Source organism: Orycteropus afer, unplaced genomic scaffold, assembly GCF_000298275.1.
Source record: "Orycteropus afer afer isolate SDZICR_OR568_19922 unplaced genomic scaffold, OryAfe1.0 scaffold00056, whole genome shotgun sequence".
Classification (NCBI taxonomy): domain Eukaryota; kingdom Metazoa; phylum Chordata; class Mammalia; order Tubulidentata; family Orycteropodidae; genus Orycteropus; species Orycteropus afer.
The window spans coordinates 3,330,336-3,347,729 of NW_006921643.1; the positions used below are offsets into that span (position 1 = coordinate 3,330,336).

Consider the following 17,394-nt stretch of genomic DNA (forward strand, 5'->3'; position numbering starts at 1 on the left):
AATAGATGCTTAATGCATGAACATCACCAAGGAATAAGGACCTCTCCCCAAGGTGACAAAGAAAGCCTTCCTCTAGAGCTGGGGCCCCAAATTTGGATTTCTAGCTTCTTAAACTGCGAGAAAATAAAACTTCTTTTTGCTAAGGCCATCCATATTTGTTATAGCAGGACTAGATAACTAAGACAGATTAGCTAATCTTTTAGTTCAATTCCATAAATATTTTTAGTGTAGTCTTCTGTCCAGCACTGGGATAAGTGTTGAGAAATTTGATTTAGCCCAGTCCTTAAACTTACGATTGTTTTTGTTGAAGGAGAGAGACATAGGCATGCTAACCAGTATAAAAGGATTAGTTGTTGTTTCTGGGACTGAAACTAAGTCAGAAATGAACAAGGGCTTGGAACATCCTTGTCATTATCAGTAAGCAAAGAAACTCACAAAGACTATTGAGTCCTGGCAAAAGGATTTAAGAACAAGTGGAAAGAGACCAACACAGGGCAGTCAGAACAATCTGAGCATCAGTAAGAATTAACTGCAATGGACTGATACATTATGTTAAAATCTGTAAGTTCATGATGATACCCAAGAAAGTTCACTGGCTTCACCTCAGATTAATTACAAAACCAATTCTTTCTGAAAACATTAACCTGCTTTTCCATATAAACTGTACTTCAGGCTAACTACATACTCACTATGAGGGAAAGTTTCTCACTACAGAGGTATTCCAACTACAAATGAAGAAGATAGAGCATTCTATTTCGTTAATAAAATTAGGTATCTAGGTAATGATCATTGGTGGCTGCTAGTACCACAAAAAAGCCAGCCAGAATTATGTACCTTTTGATAGCACACACTACCTATTATTCTTGCTGAAAGAGTGAACTTAGATACAGAGGAACATGTTAACAATGACACCACAAAAATATAATCTGCAAACTCTATAATGTAGGAGATACTACAGGACCCATAATCTATTTTCTTCAACATATAAACTACAAAGGGGAATTAAAAAAAGAAAAAAAAAAAAAAAAAGAGAGAAATCTATACATTGAAACTATTGGGAAAATTCAAATGCTTGTTATTTGATATTAAGGAGTTATTTTTGAGACCAGAAATAGATGGTGCCCAGCTGCCACTGTCAACCACTGGGAAAAGGATCACATTAGGAGATCTTGCAGAGTGCAAGAACAGTGTGCAACAAACTCAAAATCATAAAAAGAGTAGGTTTACTGGTCTGATACAGCCTGGTGAGACCCCTAATACTATGGCTCCTAGTTACCCTTCACATAAATTGAACTCACTCCCATTGTTTCAAGCCAAACAATAGACAGGCATATAGGGTGAACATTAACATCAGGTAGATACACTCCTTAGAATGATCAATCATGGGAGAACAGAAGAGCAGTATTTGCACAGGCAGATAGCTGAGGGGGCAGGAATGCATAGCAAAGACAGACACAGAGGAGATGACTACAGGGAGGAAGTGGGAAGAGAGCTATTATACTGTAGGGGAACTGTAGTCAATATCATGAAACAAAATATACATCAACTGTTGTGTGGAAAATGAATTTGCTCTGTACTTTCACCTAAATCACAATTAAAAAAGTAAAAATAAAAATGAATATGAGGCCAAGCCAGGGATAGTCACAGCTCTGCCCCTAACTAGTTGTAGACTAAGGAAGTCATTTAGGCTCTCCAAACCTGAACTGCCTACACCTCTATAAAATGAGGAACGTTGTAAGGATCAGATAAAATAATGTATTTGAAAGTCCTTTATAAAAAGCAAAATGCTCAACATAAAGTAGAATTGATAGTTATTCCAAAGATTCCTGAATGACAACCCCTAAGACACTTCTGGGGAACAGAGAGGCAAGGGAAGAAAGTGCTTTCCCTGTACAGTTCTCACTGCCTTCCTGGAGCTTCCAGAGACCTTCCACATTTGGGATGTCAGGGACAGCAGCATAGAAAACAAGGTGATTTTCAATATTGTATTCTGAGAGGCAGCCTGCAGGTTTTTGGAACAAAGCTCAAAATAATAAAAGACTAGGTTTACTGGTCTGTTAGAGACTAGTAGAATCCCTAAGATTATGGCCCTTAGTCAACTCTTCAAGCCTGGAACTGAACCCACTCCCAAGGTTCAACTTTCAGCCAAGTAGACAGAGCTATGAGGTGAATAATAACACCAGGGAAATATGCACTCTTTAGAACAAGAAACTCTAAGGTAGAAAAAGGACAGCATTTTCCCCAAGATAAAGCTCAGAAGGTAGAGAATGGATAGAAAAAGCCAAAGGGAAATGCTAATCACAGGGATGAAGTGGGAAGAGTGCTGTTACACTGTGGGGATTGCAATCAATGTCACAAAATGCATATGAACTGTTGAATGGAAAACCAATTTTTTCTATAAACTTTCACCCAAATCACAATAAAGTTAAAAGTTCGCTTTCAAATATGGAATTTTATAGAATAATCCTTTTAGAGGTATATATTCAAATTTTGAATAAAAATAATCCAGGAGGAGGTGGGGAAAAATAATATAAAAAATAAAATTAAAAAAAAAAGTTAATAAAAGAGGTAATTACTTGCTTAATTGAACATAAAAAACCTGGAAAATAAAGAGTATGAGCTTGAGTGAAAAGGGCCAGTATGGGCTGTATGGTGAAGAGAGGAGATGGGTAGACCAAGGATGCTAAGAAAATACAGGGGCAGGATTGAGGTGATGGCAGTATGGCAAGAAAGGTGAGGATGAGGAGGAGGGTAAGACTTGAATTATAGCCAATTAGGTTATTAATTTCCATTTAGTATATCTATGGTTCTTAACCCTTTTTTAGTTACAAACTCCTTCAACTAACCAGTGAAAGCAAGCAATGGACCATTTCCTAGAATAAGTAATATTCACAATCTTGCATTTTTATATCAGAGATTTATGGACCCCCCCCCCCCAGTCCACCCATGTGGACTCCCTACACACATCCCATCACTATCTCCCAACTCCCACCATCTGGTCCAAGGGGACCAAGAATCTTAGTTTATAAGCCTGTGATTGAAGTACAACATTTCATTTTCCTGTTTCCTGACCTCACTCAGGACTGTCACCTGTAATTATTAAAAGGCTTATTCAGTGTTAAGATATGGCCTCTTTAATATGAAGATTGTTTCCTGACTTGCTGTAGTGAAAACGTATTTGACAATGACTCATTGTATTAAGTTTAACCATATGAAATTGTTGACACTGAAGTTTCTGATCTACTGAAAAGGTCGTTTCATATGGTTCTACTTTCTGTTAAGACCACCTTCACATAATTCAAAGTGATGTCCATCACCCTATAGCTCTTCTGTCCTAGGGGCTTCTTTTCACTAAGTTCTGCATTCTCATACCAAAGGCCAGGAAGGGAGGCAAAAAGCTTTAAAAAAAAGCAGGATTAGGATTGACAATAGAGTTTGATACCCAAAACAGTGAAGTGTCTTTCCTTGAAGTTTATTTCCAAAATTTGGTTATTTTTAGTTCCTCTTTTAACTATAGAATCTCTAATATGTTACACTTAAAAATTAACCCACTCCTATAGATTACTCATTAAGAGTACCTTTATGAAATACAGATCAAAGCAGTGTCAAAACAAATTAACATTTTATTCTTTCTAGTAACTGATGCGCTGATAAGGACACATCACCTGTGTAGTAACGTGTACCTTAATTTGAGCATAAAGGAATAACTAGGCAAATTCAAAGGGTTATTCTGCAGAACCAACAGGCTATACCCTTCAAACGTCAATGCCGTAACTGAAAAGGCAGAGAAATATTATTAATGGAGGTAACTAAATGCCAATGTGAGATCCTTGATTTGATCCTGCATTCAATAAGGGAAATTTGAATATAGACAGTATTTTAGATAACATATCAAGGTGAAATTTACTGTTTTTGGTAGTTATGGGTAAAAATGCCTGTGCATACAAGATACATGTAGAAATATTTGGTTTGCAAACTACTAACCTATTAAAGGTAGGCAGTGTGAACTTATGGCAGGAAGGCCTGGCCACTGTAATACATAGGGGGGGTCACCATGAGTCAGAATGCCAATGACTTTGTTTGGTGTGTAGAGAAAAATGTGGCCAAGTGTTAATTGGTAAATCTAGGTGAAAGGTATTTATACTATTCTTGTAAGTTTTAATAGATTTGGAAATTCCAAAATAAAAAAATGATCTCTCTATATACTACAAATCATAGCTTTGCAAATTAATTTTTCTGGTCAATCATATCCCCTTGGCTAGCCCAGGAAAATTTTGGGCTACCTTTGTCTTTAAAATACAACTCGATTTCTCCTTGGATTTTCCTAATTTAGAACTTTCTATCTTTTACCAGTTAATTCTAGTTTTTGAATTTGGTATAAGTTGCCCTCCAGATGATCGTATAGTTATAGATGTGATTTTTTTTTTTTAAAAAGAAAGGATCTTAATATCTAAGATAAAAACTAAACCACACAGTTTTTTAGACAGTGGGGAAGAGACTCATTTATTGGTTACATGTTGAAGCATAGTTCTAGGTTCTAGGAAATAGCAGTGAGCATGTCTCTGACCTCAAAGGAAGGCCCAACATAAAGGGCAAGAAGCATGGGAATGACAAACTCATGGAAGGGATGCTCTTCTATGCGTACTTTATAACCTTATGGAAAAAAGTGAGGGAGATAGCCAAGTAGATATCTAAGACTTCCCAGCAAGGGAAAGGACCACAAGACTCAATTACAGTTGGAAGCTATGTAGATAAAGGAAAAGGAAGTGAGGGGCAGCTCATGTGAAGCACTGTAGGTTTTAGGAAGAGCTTTTAGCAGGGTAATGGTGTGATCTGACCTTCCTTTTAAAAGGATCATACAGCTTCTGTGGGAAAAGACCAAAGCTGCAAGGGCAAGAGAGTGGGGAGACTAGTTGAAACTTGAAGTAAGTGGTGATTTATAGTAAAGTGGTACAAGTGGAGGTGTTGATTCTGTATCTGTCTTGAAGGCTGATAGCATCTGTTGACTACTCTAAGAGCAATCACAGCAGTAATTTACTGAAATCAGACCACTTAAGGAAGAGGGAACATGAGGGAACCCTTTAAGCAATTATTACCACAAAAGGGTACCTAAAGAATAACAATTTCTTTTTGCCATTCAAGACTGTTTGCTATAATGGTAGCTTCATGGGTAGGTAAGTGAAATACTGTTACATGTTCACCTCTACTCATGGACAATTTGAGTAGCTGTAACCTAACTCAAATTCTGTTTAAGGGATGCTGGGTTCCTCTCCCTCATCATAAGGATAAATCTTGGTTAACATAAGCCAGTTTTTAATTGGGGTACTTTAGAAATCCATGAGGGACTTTTCTGTTATCACATTGACTGACAGACACTACATACAGGCATTTAGTGGGCAAAGGCCATCTAGAGATGTTCAATATCTTCCAACATGCCACAAAACAGTCCTCCATAGTGAAGGATCACTGCATATCCTATAAGGTCATGTGGGTGAAAACCTGAGCCTAGAATGTTTCACATGAATCACAGGACGCTTTTACATGTAAATCATTATGTAACTCATTTCTGTTAGAGTACTGATTTCTTACAGTTTTTTAAAAAATTACAGTATCTAGAAATCTCATAGTTTAATATTTGTAAATTTCATATCTAGATATCATTACATCCAACATTATAAAAGGAGGCATTATATCTCTGACGGGGTCTAAGCCCATGTTCTTGACTGCAAACTCCTGTAGGCATGGACACATGACAGTAACTCATGACACATGAGAAAGGACTGTTGGGAGACTTGGCAAGTAAATGTTAAGAAAAGAGACACCTTCTTTCTGCTTCTGTGGTTGTCTGCATGTGCTAACCAACTATAGCAGAAAACTTGGGACAAACCAATATACTGAGGATGAAAAAACAAAAATATAAAGAGCCTGGATTCATAAGTCACCAAAATCATACCTCAGAACTTATTTCTAGATAGTTTCTGAAACGGAAGTCAATTCTGGTTAGGTTTCTTGTTCCTGTGAACTGAAAGCAGCTGACAACAGTGGTCCTTGTTTTTATGTCAAGTAGGTATCTGGAGATACCAAAATCCCAAACTTACAATGGGGCACTACAAGAGGGAAAAACATCCCTCTGAACCAGACTTGCTCTTGGTGATACTGCTTATTACTTCATTATACCAGCCCTTTCCAATCTTAGCCAAATCCTATACTTCCTCAGAGTGACTCTAGGTTAGGAAACCAGGAAGTATGAATCATGTCACATTCTTAAAGCTAAACATCAGAACCTCACCCCTAACAAATGAGATCAAGATGCATTTCACATTTATTTTTACAAAAAAATCAAGAATAGATCAAAAAGAACAATCAAGGATGTAGGTGCCAGTCACGGAAGGTAGCTAGAAAAATATACCTTAGGAAGCCCATTACTACCTTGTTTTAAAAGCTGTACCTAACACAAGCAGCTTAAGTTTTCCACTGGTGAAGGTTCCCCACCCCACCTACCAACAAGGCATGGCTGGCTTGCAAGGCCTCACCTGAAGCATTCCATGTATACATGGGCCAGGATAGCAGTACTTGGCCTAACTAGAAGCATATCCCATTGGTCTCACTCCACGATGATTGATGGCTGACTACTTTCATTGTGTGTGAAATGGTTTCATTCCTTGAAAATATGACCGCTTCAGCACAAGACAATGTTAAGTCTTTATAATGATCAATACATTTTTCTCCCCTCCCCCCATTTACATGCAGCTGAAAAATGACAGGCTAAGGACAGAACATTGTGAACTTCGTACTGCTGGAATTTTCCACTCATTAAATGATCATCAGCTAACAGTCACTAAATTGACATATTAATGAAATTATATATAGAATACTGCAAAAACACAGTAAGACTGAAGTTTGCCCACATCTGCTCAGGAAGTCCCTTCACTCCCAAGCGTCATGTTTTCCTCTCTGCTCCAAAGTTTACTACTGTTTTTCCTCTTTTTGATCTTCCTTTTGTTCCCCAGTGCCAGAACTTCCAGAACCTTCTCGTTCAGATGCCATCTGTTAAGAAAACATTTGAGAGGAACTCAGACTTTGTTATGATTTGTACTGCTGAAGTCCAACTGAAGGAGCCACATGTGCTGCACTTATTCCATCCTCCTCCTGTCCCCCAATACACTATTGGTGGCTTCTGTGATTCTTTCCCTTTGACCTCAACCTTGATCTAAGAGTCAAAAAAGCAAGAAAGATGTTTCTAACATTCTACAAATGGCTATGCAGGGGGAACCAGTTATAGTACCATCAAGTTAGAAGCACAAGTCACATTAAGCAGACCCTTCAGCCCTTGTACCTTTTTGTACGCCATTTCAAAGAGCTTCAAAGATGCCTGCTGAAGGGAGGATGCTGCCTGCCTTATGTTTTCTCCTGTTTCACTGTCTTTTCGAGCCAGGAGCTCCCTCATTTTGGAAATTTCTTCTTTTAGTTTGTTGCACTTAAAAAACAAAAACAAAAAAATCCTCTTTATCAAGGTCTACAGTTCTATTATATGCAGCAGTCATATTCAGAAACATTTTTTTTAAAACTAAATCTCTAAACCTACACAGAGCAATTAACGCCAGTGCCTTCCAGGATCTTAAACCACTTAAAAATAGGACTCACTTCATCAGCAGGCAATTGGTCCTTGAATTCTTCCATCTTGGTTTCTGTGTCATGAATGATTCCTTCAGCCATGTTAACAGCTTCAACTCGTTCCTGAGAGATATTCGAAGTTTAATATAAGTGAAGATTTCCCAATCAACAAAATATGCTGAATATCCATACTAGGCAAGACAATATACCAATTGCTACACTTACAGAGTAAAAGGGAGAAACTGCTGTGGTATGGGGTATTTATAGGGTATATATAGCCTAGGAAAGGAGCTCTGGTAGTGTAGGGCTTAAGGCATTTGGCTGCTAACCAAAAGGCTGGTGGTCTGCGAGTTTTGAGTTTATTATATAGTCCGGGACAGCTTTAAGAAGGATTTGAGCTGGATTCTGTAACATTAAAATTTGGATAGGGGAAAAAACAAGAAAGGCATTCCAGTGTAAGTTATGATCAAAGGAGGAGATGGGATAAATTGGGGTAAGTTCAATGACACATGTCCAAAGTCCCAGCTTTACAAAGTTTAAGCTCTGAAAAGGTTAAGAAGCTAAGAAATGAAAAGGCTGACCTTCTTTCGTCGGTCTTCCTCAGCATACTTCTCTGCATTTTTAACCATATTTTCAATATCATCTTTGCTTAACCCACCAGAAGATTGGATCACAACTGTAGTTTAAAAACAAAACAAAACACATTCTTATTAGTTCCTGGGTAAATTATATGCCTCTTATTCTTACACACCACATTAATGAGTATTTCTGCTCCGAGTAGCCAATCCTATTGCAAATTACAAAAAAAGAAGAATACCATGTTGTCTAATAAGTAAAGAAACCAAGGGTTTAAAATGCCATAAATCAACTGGGCTGCCTAACAAAACTTTAGCAATCCAGAGGCTCAGTGTTCTCCACTTTTTGAGAATAAACATACTTGTTAACATGACTCTTAAAAGGACTAGAAAAGAGGCATCTTATCCTGTGGCTGGGGGAAAGAAGATACTTACAAACTACAGACTTTAGTTTCCAACAAAGGAACCAAGGTCTCTCACCTCGTTCTTATAGGCTTATAAATAAAAGGACTTACTCTGTTGCTCACGTCCTGTGCCCTTATCTTTGGCAGAAACATGTACAATCCCATTGGCATCAATGTCAAATGTAACTTCAATCTGAGGGACTCCACGAGGGGCTGGGGGAATTCCAATCTAAAACCCGAAATATCCAGAGTAAGTTCCATTGCATTTCCAAACCTATATGGTCTCCTAGGGGATTAATTCACTTGATTGCTGGGAATATATGAAACCATCATTTAATTAAATGCACAAAACTCCAAGTTTGTAAGTGTGCATAGTAGTTTCATTGGTCCCTAAAATGAAAAGGGCATCTACTAGTGAAGAGTGGTTATAGCAAATAACCATCATGCTGGGGGAACAATGAATGTGCAAATCTCTCCACCAGTGTTCATCTCACCAAGAAGCAATGAGCAATGCTGATTAAGAAGAAATAAAGAAATCAAATGTCTTTTAAATTAGTAATGAAGAGATACCAGGATTTCCTCTCAGCTAACAATGTTTCTGAATTATTTCCCTGGCTCGTATTTACGAATTTCTTGATGAAGTTCCTAAGCAACAAGGAATAAATAAGGTTTTTAGGTAAAAAACAATCGGCGATTTCTTTTGCATACTTTAATATAGCATGTATGTGTATGTCAACAGTTCACTGTATTTAGGGGATAGAATATAGTCTAACTTAACAGTGACAAGATTAAGGAGCACAACATTCCAAATTCACAATACCTACCAAAGTAAACTGCCCAAGAAGTTTGTTATCTCCAGCCATCTCTCTCTCACCCTGGCACACTTTAATCTCCACCTGAGTCTGTCCATCAGCAGCTGTAGAAAATACCTAGGAAAGAAAGAAATTTCCTGGGTTGGCAGTGTGATTAAACTACTCCCCTTCTGCAGGCAAAATGCAAGCAAGAAATAGAAACTCATACCCCAACAGTGGAAAGGTCCTAATGTACACTTTGTTTTTAAAACAAAGGCTATGTCTTTGCGGGGAGCAGGAGTAGGATTAGGATAGCAAAACAGCACACAATAACTATTGTTTCAATCAAGCAAATGCGTTTTACAAAGATGCAGCATTAGCACAGAGGCCTCAAGAGAAAAAGCTAAAAAACAAGATACTGAAACATGCTGATCTGGGGAAATGGGTCAGAGATAGGAGAAGTATCTTGTGCTAAGCCATAGTAAGTCATAACAATGAGTTGGGAAACATCATAAAACAAACATAGCCATAGCCAGTTTTTCAGCCACAAAAGCAGCAAATAAAAAAATCTTAATAGAAGACACCAAGCCATCTTGGTATCTTGCCCTGTTTGGTATCTGGGGATGCCAATGCACCCTATCATTCACCCATAAGATAAACATACACTCTCTTGATTTAAAAACAAACAAAAAAACAAAAACAAAAACCACCCGGGGTGGGAAGGGAACACTGCAAAAATAAAAAATAAATTAAAAAAACCCATGAGTTTTCTTTTTATTGCTTTCGAGAACATAAGTCCTAAACGCTGGGGTTTCTTTTTTGCAAGTTATGTTAATTCTGTGAAGGAGAGACTATTGATGGCCTCCCTATCATCATTATTGTTGAGTGACAGAAAAGCAGAATTTTTTTAGGAACAAAACAAGATTCTCAATATACATAATGAACTAGTCTGGACAGTTAGCAAAAGTTAAGTTCACCCCCAAGTAGCCATCTAAGATGCAACAATTGGTTTTTCCTTGTCCAGAGCAAAGAATGAATAAAACCAAAGACACATAAAACTAGTTAGTTCAAGAGAAGGACTAGATGGTGCCTGGCTACCACTGTCAACCACTGGGAAAGGGATTAAAATAGGAGATCCTGGATAGAATAGGAGAAAAATGTGGAACAAAACTCAAAATCATCAAAACTGACAGAAACTGGTAAAGCCCCTGAGACTATGGCCCACAGTCATCCTTTGGGATCTGGAATTGAATTCACCTCTGTGGCTTCCAACCAAATAGACAAGCATATAAGGTGAACATTTATACAAGTAGGTATACTCCTTAGAATAAAAAACCAAGGCAGATCAGAAGGACAGTACTTCCACAGGGAGATGATAGCTCAGGGCAGGAATACATAGGCAAGAAGAACACAGGAAAAATGTAACTACAGAGAGGAGGTAAGAAGAGAGCTTATGGGGATTGCATTCCATGTCACGGAACAAAATGTGTATGAACTATTGTATGGAAAATGCTCTGCAAACTTTTACCCAAATCTCTCCCTCTCACACACACAGACACACACACACGTGTAAGTTCACTGAAACAGTTGTATGTGACAATGTAGGGAGGAATAGTTCTTACCTGGCTCTTCTTTGTTGGAATAGTAGTGTTTCTGTTAATAAGTTTGGTAAAGACACCTCCCAGAGTCTCAATACCCAGAGACAGGGGAGTGACATCCAGGAGCAGCACATCTGTGACATCACCAGCCAATACACCTCCCTGAATGGCAGCTCCAATGGCCACAGCCTCATCGGGATTAACAGCTTTACTTGGGGCTCGGCCAAAAAGATCCTGCACAGTTTGTTGAACCTAAGAATCAAGGAGAAAGAATCCGTCTCTCACCACTCAAGGCCTAGGAGAAGGGGAGAGACCACTTCTGTCCTAAGCCCCCAGCAAATCTCAAAACAAGGTGTTTCAGATCCAACGTTTCTCAAATTGCTACTTCCCAGTTGAGTTCTTGTTAATAACCTAATATAAATTTATCACACTTTACTCTAGAAGATTCAAGACAAGGGTAATTAGAAATGGATAATCCAAGTCCCTGCCTACGCATTAGCAGAAGAACAATTTAAGAAGCCTTAGTTATAAGTCAGTACTGGTGCCAATGCAGTGTGTGTGTTGTCTCCCACTCCCAGCTTTGTATTTTATAAGCACTAAGAAAAAATTGCTATTTGAATTTTTTCTCGATAGTTTACTTAAACTAAGGTATCTTCCTGGCTCAAGGCAGTTTACTCTGTTCATACTTTCCTAAGCTCCCATATTCCAAAGGAAAAATTAAGAAAATATCCAGGTCACCAATTCAGGACCAAGACAATTCTTTTAAGGCTGCAATGTAAGAACTGCACCTTCAACAGGTTCTGTGCTCAGGCATTAGTTTTCTACACACCTGTTTTTTCAGAATGATGTGTTGATGAATAAAATGCATCATTGCACAAATCTTTGTTGAAGAGATGCAATTAAAAACTCCAGACACTATATTACACAGACACATATCCAAAACATTCTCTGAAAGCTAGTTAGTACTAAGAGTTAAGCTATCTCTGATCTCAAACACTGTTTTGTTTCTAAACATTTTTTAAATAAAGTTTAAATTTAGGGTCCTCCTTATCACCCCAAAGACAAAAAAGCTGAGAACTCTTTAAAGGCACAAACTTATTCCCCTTTCAGGTCATTCTGGTAGAATGAGCCACATTTTCATATCCCTATACAATATGCAACAACACAGGGTTGCTGTTAGAACTGACCCGATGGTGATGGGTATATAACACACATCACCTGTCCCAAGAAAACATAATGTGCCGTCTCCTGTCTAGGCCAAGAATTTCACGGGCCCATACCTTGGGCATCCTAGTCATGCCACCAACAAGAATCACTTCTCCTATGTCGCTCTTGCTGACTTCTGCATCTTGCATGGCTTTCTGGCATGGGGCGATAGTCCTTCTGATTAGGTCAGTGACAATCCCCTCAAATTGGGCCCGTGTCAGCTTCATGTTCAAATGCTTGGGTCCAGAAGCATCCATGGTAAGATATGGCAAGTTGATGTCAGTCTGAAAAACAAGTGTTTTAAGTGCCCATCAGCGGGAACATCAGAGGTAGTGAAGTTCCATTATTATTTCAATTAAATAAGACCATATACGTAAGACAAAAAGACTTGGAAAGGGCAGGTCTACTTTAAATGCAATAAACACTTTGACTCTTAAGAAAAAAGACGTAGCAGTCCGCTTTCATGAAGATTTACAGCCTTGGAAACTCTATGAGGTAGTTCTACTCTGTCCTATAGCCTCACTATGAGTCAAAATTGATTCAATGCAATGGGTTTTATAGTTATTAACAATGAAAATAGAATAGACAATCTTGGAAATATCCCAGTTCTGGAGATAAAGGACTGTATCTTGCCACTTAGAATTATGTTATCGAGTTTCCCGTTCATCAAGTTTAAAAAGGACCCTGTTTGTACATGAAGAAAAATGTCAAATAATATGCTCTGAAAGAAATAACCTGCCATGGAAGAACAATGTGGAACAAAATTCAAAATCATAAAGAAAGACCAGGTTTGCTGGTCTGATAAGAGCCCGGTGAGACCCTGAGACTAGTTACCTGATGTAAGTATTTACCTTATATGCCTGTCTATTGTTTCGCTGGAAGCTACAGGAGTGAGTTCAGTTCCAGACCTGTAGGGGGCTAGAGGCCATAGTCTCAGGGGTCTCACTAGGCTCTATGAGACCAGCAAACCTGGTCTTTATGATTTTGAGTTTTCTTCCACATTGTGTTGTGGAGTATGCATTTTAAATCTGACATTATACTGCTTTTAGTTTGACACTTACATTTTTAAATTTTTTACTTTAAGAGTTTTACATTCAACATTACGTGTACATTTAGTTTCACTCCCCAGTTACCATGCCCAACTCTAACCCAGTCTCCTACCCTCCCTGCCCAGTAACCCTCCCCCGTGCCCCTCATAGTTATGCACTCCTGTTTGTCCTGCATTTCCTCCATGTGTACTTGTATTATTTTCTGATTAATGTCCATCTCCCTGTACACTACATTGTAAAGTACATGAAAGTAGTCAATGCTTGTGGGAATTGACCCTACAGGTTTACCTTCACACATGGGCAAGCATGAATGTACAAGAATGCTCAATATTCAATGTACTTTGCTATAATAGCAAAATGCTGCAAAAACAATCCAAGTACTTAATAACAGAATACCCTAACACTACTAATTAAAGTCCCTGGGAATAATTACAAGCTATCCTCTAGAAGTGCCTTAGCCCTAGCCCTAATCACCGTATTGCAAAGTTCTGCCACCCCATATAATAGCATCTCCATGGATAAGTTTATCCATTTTTGACACAGATACTTTAAAAATAAAACAAAAAACAAAAATAATTTTTGCTGCTGGTTAATTAGCAACCACCACTTTATCAATACATTGTAGCTTCCAGAAATACTTCTTCCCTTCCCGGTGTGGGAGATGAGACCGACAACAAAGTAGTCACAAGTTCTGCTCTCCAGCTGTCAACCAAGAACGCGGATATAGTTCTCATACATTTCACCTTAGTGGGTCTCTGACCCTGATCTAATATGTTTTATACAATTCTGTTCTCAGTCATTAAGGCAAAGTGAAGGTCTACCTCCCAAAATGGCAAATCACAATGACAAAGCGAGCAAATCTGAAGCTCAGAGGAAAATTTGTGCAGACATATAGACCCAAGCCTTCATATAAGTCTAATGAGCTCTGGGGGCAAAATGACCAAGGCATATGACTGCTAACCAGAAGGTTGATGGTTTTAAACCACCAGCTGCTCTGTGGAAAGATGAAACAATTTACTCCTATGATAATTTACCACCTTGGAAACCCCATGGAGGTTGCTATGAGACAAACTGACTTGATGGCAGTGGGTTTGGTTTTTGGTTTTCACACATGCCTGGTTTCAAAACTCATTTTCTGAGGGCCAATTAGAGGCTCACACAATTCACAAGGGAAGGTATTTTAAAGTGAACACAAGCAGCAGTTCTGAGAGGCCTCAGTATTTTCAAGCTAGTAATTTCAATTTTACACACCACTAGGTTACATTTCAAAATCAAAACAGACATACAGGGTGAACGTTTATACTAGGTAGATACACTCCTTAGAACTATCAATCACAGGACAACTGAAGGGCAGTATTTGCCCAGGGAGATAGTTCAGGGGGCAGGAATGCCTGGGGAAGAAGGACACAGGGAAGAGGTAACCACAAGAAGTGGGAAGAGAACTGGTACACTGTAAGGAATTGCAGTCAGTGTCATGAAAATAAATGTATATCAACTACTATATGGAAAATGAATTTGCTCTGTAAACTTTTACTCAATCACAATAAAAGTTAAAATAAGTAAAACCAATACAAAGCAGTAACATCAAAGTCTTTTAACCTAAAGGCAAACAAATAAATGTAGGCACTCTCATTTAGATGTCAATATAATTATTCGGTTCCAATAAATACCACCTCTGATTTGAATGGTTAAAAAATTTCAGCTCGTGAAAAACAAACTACAGACCATATCGCTCTTTTACTCATAACAGTTTTTTCCACCAACCAGAAAACTATAGAAAGACCACACTGACAATAAACCAATTAGGATATCATATCCAAATAGACTGCTGGTGTTTTCCCACATCTCACCTGCACAGATGAAGACAGTTCACACTTGGCCTTCTCAGCAGCTTCCCGTACCCTCTGAAGTGCCATGTTGTCTTTGGTCAAATCAACGCCTGACTACAAAGTGAAGACAAACAATGCAAGTATTAGGCAGATGTTAAATTGCAATAAAAAGTTCAAGCTACACAAAATGGAGCCATACCTTTATAACCAAGTATAAGAGAATTTTTTAATTTCTCTTAAAAATCTCTATGGAAAGACAACCTATCTTGAGATAGTATCTGTGCCTGGACAAAAGGAACTGAACTGATGCTTGGTTCTTTCCAGTCCTAGGATGGTAGCTCAAGAAAGGAGTTCCTAAAATTCCTTTTCCACTATCGTACAATGAGTGCCATATCCTTTTAACTCTATTATTTGCTCCCAATCTGAGCAACAATAACTAGAATAGTTTAGTCTTGCCACTGACCCTGAAATGCCATAGAAGTCTTTCCCCATTAAGGACAAAAAATTATAAACAAAGCACACAACCACCTGAACAAAGAAATTCTCAGGATCCCAGCATCTACACACTAACTACACTGGTAACTAACCTCTCTCTTGAATTCCTTCACAATGTGTCGTAGCAAAGCCTGGTCAAAGTCTTCTCCACCTAAGAAAGTGTCTCCATTGGTGGATTTCACCTCAAATACTCCTTTCTGAATTTCCAAGATAGAAATATCGAAAGTTCCACCACCTAAATCATATACAGCAATGCTAAAGATAAAATAGAAGGCATTAAGGAACAAAACCTATTACAAGGGTATAAATTTCAATAACCAGATGAACCATCATGTACCAGTGGGGTCCCCTTGGAGAAGTTATTTAATCTCTCTGAGCCTACCTCCTTATTTCTTAGATAAGAGTGATAATATAATAACACCTTTGTTTCAGGGATATTGAAGGATGGAGTAAGCTGATGGCTGTAATAGCATCCAGCCCAGTGCCTGGAATACAACTGCACTTAGTCCTTCTTAAAAACTTTACGTATAAGCAGTAATTATGATATTTTAATTTTACAACTGACCAAGTGACATGTTTGTCAATGTATGTTCCTAACTGCTAACATGTAAAACACACACCCAGATAAAAGAAAATAAATTTATTATTTTTAAAAATTTTTATTGTGATTTAGGTGAAAATTTACAGAGCAAATTCATTTTCCATCCAGCAGCTCACATACACTTTGCCTCATGATACTGACTGCAATTTTCCACAATGCTCCCTTCCCATTTCCCCTCAATAATTACCTCTTCCCTGTGTCCGTCCCTCCCATTCACTCCTGTCCCCTGAGCTGTCTCCCTCTGCATACACAGCCTTTCTATTCTCCCATGATTGATCTCTCCAAGGAGTAAATCTACCTAATGTAAATGTTCAGCTCATATGCCTGTCTTTTGTTTGGCTGGAAGCCACAAGAGTGGGTTCAATTCCAGACCCCAAGGGCAGCGTGGGGCCACAGTCTCAGTGGTTCCATCAGGCTCTACCAGAGCAGCAAACCTGGTCTTCTTTTTTTTTTTAAAATGATTTTAAGTTTTGTTCCACATTGTTCTCCCACTCTATCCAGGATATCCTACATAGATCCCCCTCTGAGTGAAGAATGAAATAAATTTACTTTTTAAAAGCAGTAAAACTGACGGTCATCAACATCACTTTTGGATGAATACTTGTCAACATGCATACCAAGGCAAGATTATCCATGGCACAGTATTTATAAAGAAAGGAATGACCTTGAAATGAATGAAAAACATAGAGCATGCAGCCTCAAATATGAAACGAGCTCATTCCCAGGTTAAGGACAAGGCTCATCACCAGTAAATCAAGATGATGATTTAGGATAAGTCTCACAAACTTACATTTTATCTTCTGACTTGTCTAGACCATAGGCTAGTGCAGCAGCTGTGGGTTCATTAATCACCCGAAGCACATTTAATCCTGATATCTGGCCAGCATCCTTAGTGGCCTGTAGAAAACAGAAAAAATAGCACTTTCCTAGCCTTGTCTCCCAAGTACCATTAATTTTCACTAGTAAGAATGCTAATTGACCTCACCTGTCTCTGAGAGTCATTAAAATAAGCCGGGACTGTGATCACAGCATTTTTTGCTGCATGTCCCAAGTAATTTTCTGGAAAATAAAAAATAAAATTAAATCATGGTATTCTGTTAGATAAAGTAGATAACAAAATTAGTAACATAGCCCAACAACTATATTGCCCATCTTTGGAGCTACAGGCAACACTCTTTCGTATTTCAGCACGTGACCTGATACGTAAAGATTAAAAAAAAAAAAAAAAAAAA

General features: G+C 38.3%; 1 protein-coding gene and 1 non-coding gene across 2 annotated transcripts in view; both read right to left on the reverse strand.

The window, feature by feature from the left end:
* Positions 1-6,969: 6,969 nt before the first annotated feature.
* HSPA9 (heat shock protein family A (Hsp70) member 9) overlaps positions 6,970-17,394 on the reverse strand; it is a 16,351-nt gene continuing 5,926 nt past the window's right edge. Inside the window, exons 6-17 of the mRNA XM_007938957.2 lie at positions 17,148-17,221; positions 16,953-17,059; positions 15,654-15,816; positions 15,088-15,180; positions 12,263-12,472; positions 11,007-11,234; positions 9,418-9,522; positions 8,705-8,822; positions 8,196-8,290; positions 7,645-7,737; positions 7,337-7,477; positions 6,970-7,047 (exon numbers count right to left, since the gene is read on the reverse strand). Of these exons, the coding sequence (XP_007937148.1) occupies positions 6,970-7,047; positions 7,337-7,477; positions 7,645-7,737; positions 8,196-8,290; positions 8,705-8,822; positions 9,418-9,522; positions 11,007-11,234; positions 12,263-12,472; positions 15,088-15,180; positions 15,654-15,816; positions 16,953-17,059; positions 17,148-17,221 (1,505 nt within the window). The remainder of the gene's footprint in view (positions 7,048-7,336; positions 7,478-7,644; positions 7,738-8,195; positions 8,291-8,704; positions 8,823-9,417; positions 9,523-11,006; positions 11,235-12,262; positions 12,473-15,087; positions 15,181-15,653; positions 15,817-16,952; positions 17,060-17,147; positions 17,222-17,394) is intronic.
* On the reverse strand, positions 11,784-11,858 carry LOC122149876. Its single transcript, XR_006163374.1, has one exon. It is a non-coding gene; the product is annotated as a small nucleolar RNA SNORD63 (small nucleolar RNA).